We start from the raw sequence: 4754 nt of genomic DNA, 5'->3' as shown, positions 1-4754 counted from the left end.
GAACTGTGAAATCGGTTGATCTTTTGAGCGCATGCTGGCATTTCATAAAGCCCATTTTCATCCATGTCCACGATGTAATCTCGTGCCTTACGCTTGCTGTTTCTTTTCTTTATCGAATGCAGATGGTTTTCTCGCTTGTTTTGTCAACGACGCGGTGAGCATAGCGAGCACGTGCAATCATCTTGGTTCTTGGAGTTGTTTGCTTAACTTAACTTGCTTAGCAGGGTCAATGCAGCCAGCTACCGTCGGTGCTTGATCAGTTGATCTAGTGCTATATACTAATTCTCCTCTGTACTGGTACCCACAAAGTTGGAGTGTGGGTTATACATGCTGTCGGTGCTTTGCACCTATGCAGTAGTTAGGTTAGCCCATGGCTTAAAGAGAAAATAAGCTTGTGCATGGCCCAGGGGAAGAGGCAGGGTTGGGACGTAGGTTGTATTATGTACGCACTTAGCCAGAACTCACACAAGCACCCGTCATCTTTTCCTTCTAAAAAGATCGTAATCACGGGTCGTTCTGTCTTTCCTTCTGTCTACGATTGAGTCGCGATGCCGACGAACCCTAAATCTCCATTCAGTTTTTCCCCTGGGGCATGATCATGAGATGCGAGTCAGCCAATTGGTCTCAGGCTCGACGCAGCCACATAGGGAATCACACCGGCCCATGCAACATGATCATCCTCCAGCGCCTCCGGTCTCCATGCGCTGGATGCGGACACATACACACACCTGAGCGCCTCCCGCCTCCCACGTCTGGTCATCAGTCCACGTCGTGTCATCATCGATCTCCTGATCACCGTCGCCGATCGACATATCCCAAGTATGCCATAACCATATTGTGAATTTTATTTTTGCTAATTAAGTAATTTCTCTTTGCATACATGATGCTTACCTTGCACCGTTCAATATTGGATGTAATATTTGTTTCTGCTATGTTTGTTACTATGCCTTTTTGAAATTCATGTCTTGTAGTGAAAAAATGAGAAGGAAAACACATGCATATGACTTGGTAGAATCATAGATACAAGCTACTGGCAATTCTTTTCAGCACCAATACTGGTCTATCAATGAAACCAAACAAGTTGGCGATAATTGTTGTAGAGGAAGACAAACCAACTAAATAAAATTCTAAATTGATCTGAACAAGAAGAAGATGTTGACATCAACACATGAAATAACAATTTATGTGGCTCTGATGTTTGTTTATTATTGTTATGATGTTTACATTAAGGGCCCCTGAGTTTCAGCTCCCATCCCGGGCCCTCAAAATCTCAGAACCGGCCCTGGCGGCGCGCGCCCAGCCGCCACCTGTGCAGGCGCGAGAGCGCCATCCCCGCTCCGTTTTTTCCCCTTTCACTTCAGGGGGAGAATACTCATCAAATTCGAACCCCTATTATAATCAAGGGGATTTGTGGGTGCACAAATAGCCCTGTTTGAACGGATATGTTCTTAGCTAGTGGTGCCCTTATTATACTCTCTAGGGCTGAACTGTGAAATCGGTTGATCTTTTGAGCGCATGCTGCATTTCATAAAGCCCATTTTCATCCATGTCCACGATGTCATCTCGTGCCTCAGGCTCGCTGTTTCTTTTCTTTATTGAATGCAGATGGTTTTCTCGCTTGTTTTGTCAACGGCGCGGTGAGCATAGCGAGCACGTGTAATCATCTTGGTTCTTGGAGTTGTTTGCTTAACTTAACTTGCCTAGCAGGATCAATGCAGCCAGCTACCGTCGGTGCTTGATCAGTTGATCTAGTGCTGGTACCCACAAAGTTACTAATCCTCCTGTGTACTGGTACCCACAAAGTTGGAGTGTGGGTTATACATGCATGCTGTCGGTGCTTTGATTACATAGCTCCCGTCGTGAAGGTAGAAAGACACCTATACGTGTCCAACAAGATAGTACTCACAATTAATCCTTTAATGAAAAAAATGCTACACTACAGAACAACCCTAAACCCTACACCTATACGTGTCCAACAAGATAGTACTCACAAGATGTGTCCTCACCGCAATAACCCTAAACCCTAAACCCATCCAGTAATTCAATCATATAAGGGTATATAATCCTAGCCGTAATCCGTTAAACTCATCGAGTAATTTAGCAAAACCGCCCTTTAATTGCTTGAAGTCAAATCCTCTCTCAAACAAACAAGAAAGAGAATGTTATCATCTTGGACTTGAGGATGCTACACTCTCGCTCAATGTATAGTTGCAATTTGACATTGAACTCGATGGCATACACCAATGCACGTGATGCACAAATACGTATAGTTTCCCAATTAGTGATCCATTATCGGTATCTCTGCTCACTCGGTCGCCGCAGCTTAAATATTTCAACTAACTCCGGTTAGTTATCTCAACTCTAGTTAGGTAGACCCGGCTCCTTCTGTTATAAAATGGCAGCGTCTGGGACGTGAGGATGCCACACTCTCAGAGTCTCACTCACAACCTATTCGTAGTGCACAACACAAGCTAAGCCAGCATCATGGCGGCGTTGAGCAGGGCAGCGATGGTGTTGACCATGATGGGCCTCGCTGCCACTTCAGCCCTTTCACAGCCGTCGTTGATCTCCATGACCACCGACGTGCCCCTTCCCGACGGCCTGTCCTACGACTTCCACGCCTTGTCCTGCAACAACCTGCAGAACATGGTGCGCGACGCCGTGCAGGGAGCGATCGCGAGGGATGCCGGTGTCGTCCCCGGCCTCCTCCGCCTCTTCTTCCACGACTGCTTCCCTCAGGTACCTAGCTACATTTACCAATTCTACTATATGTATGCACTTAACTTGAAAAGTAGTGGGTGAACTCATTGCGTGCATCATGATTCATGATCGTATGTGTAGGGCTGCGACGCGTCGATCCTGCTGACGGGAGGCAACAGTGAGCAGAACATGGGGCAGAACGTTGGGCTTCGGAGGAGCGTGCTCGACCTCATCGAGAGCATCCGCGCAACCGTGCACCGTGCATGTGGGCCCACCGTCTCCTGCGCCGACATCACCAGCCTCGCCACCAAGGAGGCCGTCATGCAGTCCAGGTTGCCAGGCTATGACGTGCCGCTCGGACGGCGGGACAGCCTCACGCCCGCCACGGCCCAGCAAGTCGGCATCCTGCCCGGACCCGACTCCAACGTCCAGCAGCTCGTGAGGACCTTCGCCGACCGCGGGTTCGACAAGATGGACCTTGTCGCGCTCTCCGGTGCGCACACGGTCGGCAAGGCGAGCTGCGGTAGCTTCAGGAGCCGCGCCGGAGAGAACGCCGACTTCGTGCGCATGCTCCAGCAAGTCTGCGCCAGAAACCCTCGCCACTTGCAGGACCTCGATGTGGCCACCCCTAACACGTTCGACAATCGCTACTACAACAATCTGCAGGTGGGGAGGGGAGTGCTCAACTCCGACATGGCGCTCACCCTCGACGGGGATACCAAGAACTGGGTCAACAACTTCGCCGGGAACCAGGGGTGGTTCTTTAGCCAGTTCAGCACCTCCATGAGGAAGCTGGCGCATTTGCCAGGAGGAAACATCGGCGAGATCCGCAACAACTGCTTCAGGCGCAATGGGAATGGAGACTCTGTCGTCCTCGCTAGTGAGGGTTTTGCAGCCTCAGTTTGATTGTAGATCGCATCGCTCATGCCGTTGGCGCCATCGACTGCATGCACATTATCAATGGCATGGCATGGCATGGCATGCATGTAATAAGAGCTTTTTTGCTTGATTGCAAAAAGCGTATGGATATGGCCACATAGCCACTACGCAGGCCCCTTGTATCGTTTCAGTTCACCAATTATTTAACCTTTCATTATCTTTAATGATGGCTTTGGATGGCTTGATGTATGGTCTTGTCAAACCTTTATGAAATAATTATTTAAAATGATTGTTACAGTTAGAAAGTGACAACAAAAATTGATAATAATAATCCTTATAATTTCGAAATAATGGTAGATCATACCATTTCGACATGTCGGTGATCTTTTAACACTTCTTATCGACGAACAAACTGAAAGCACCCTATTGTGCGTTGCCAAGCACTATTGTTTAATGCCGTTAGCTCCATGGAATTTGTCTTTAACTCTCCAAAATAACAAATCTCTTTCGATTTTTTGCTTGGGGTTTTTCGTCTCTCGTGCAATGCAAACAAATAACTTATATTATGGATTGTCGTGTTGTCAAAAGCAGTAGCATTCAACATATCATAATACGCTAGCTATTGCTGTGTTTTTCCTATTTATGCCTTTGGAAATCCTTGCATATTTATCCATAAATTCATAATCAGCAGCACATTGCAGTTGTATGCAACGAGAGCATTGCTTCCTCAAGCTTGTATATCTAAGTACCAACGGAAGGGGAAGAGAGAAATTGATGGTTTTTAATCCACCCTCCCCCGCCTTCTCACAATGACTAGCTCCGTCAGTGAACCATGTGTTCTCTCTCTCCAGAACTTATTAGTTTGCTAATTTGAACCCTGGCCTCCTGGGTAGACTCACATCTTCCGGGGTAACAAATAACCTGATAGATCGATCCCTATAGTTAATTATTGTCAGATGCTCGATCCATTATCGATATCTTTGCACCTTGGGTCAATGAATTCCAATTACTTTAACAACTTTGGTTAATTATCTCCAACTCTAATTAACTAGAGCCATGTAGTAATTAACCTAGTTGTAGTCTAAACGTACACGTGTGTCCTATTTTGATTAGTATTGCAAACCGAATAGGATTAGTAGTATTGCAAACCGAGTAGGATTAGCAGTAGCCTATGC

General features: G+C 46.9%; 1 protein-coding gene across 1 annotated transcript; it reads left to right on the top strand.

The window, feature by feature from the left end:
• Positions 1-2423: 2423 nt before the first annotated feature.
• Positions 2424-3627, top strand: LOC123431309 (peroxidase 2-like). Its single transcript, XM_045115131.1, has 2 exons — positions 2424-2739; positions 2842-3627. The coding sequence occupies exons 1-2, from the start codon at positions 2485-2487 to the stop codon at positions 3604-3606; spliced, it is 1020 nt and encodes a 339-aa protein (XP_044971066.1). The 5' UTR covers positions 2424-2484; the 3' UTR covers positions 3607-3627.
• Positions 3628-4754: the final 1127 nt, after the last annotated feature.

The sequence above is a fragment of the Hordeum vulgare genome, chromosome 2H (genome assembly GCF_904849725.1).
Source record: "Hordeum vulgare subsp. vulgare chromosome 2H, MorexV3_pseudomolecules_assembly, whole genome shotgun sequence".
NCBI lineage: Eukaryota > Viridiplantae > Streptophyta > Magnoliopsida > Poales > Poaceae > Hordeum > Hordeum vulgare.
This window is presented reverse-complemented; position numbering and strand designations above follow the sequence as displayed.

Excerpts from the sequence above, each read along its gene's own strand:
- LOC123431309 (XM_045115131.1), top strand. The coding sequence starts at position 2,485 with ATGGCGGCGTTGAGCAGGGCAGCGATGGTGTTGACCATGATGGGCCTC. Across the intron at positions 2,740-2,841 it reads TCCACGACTGCTTCCCTCAG|GGCTGCGACGCGTCGATCCT; the intron begins GTACCTAGCTAC and ends TCGTATGTGTAG.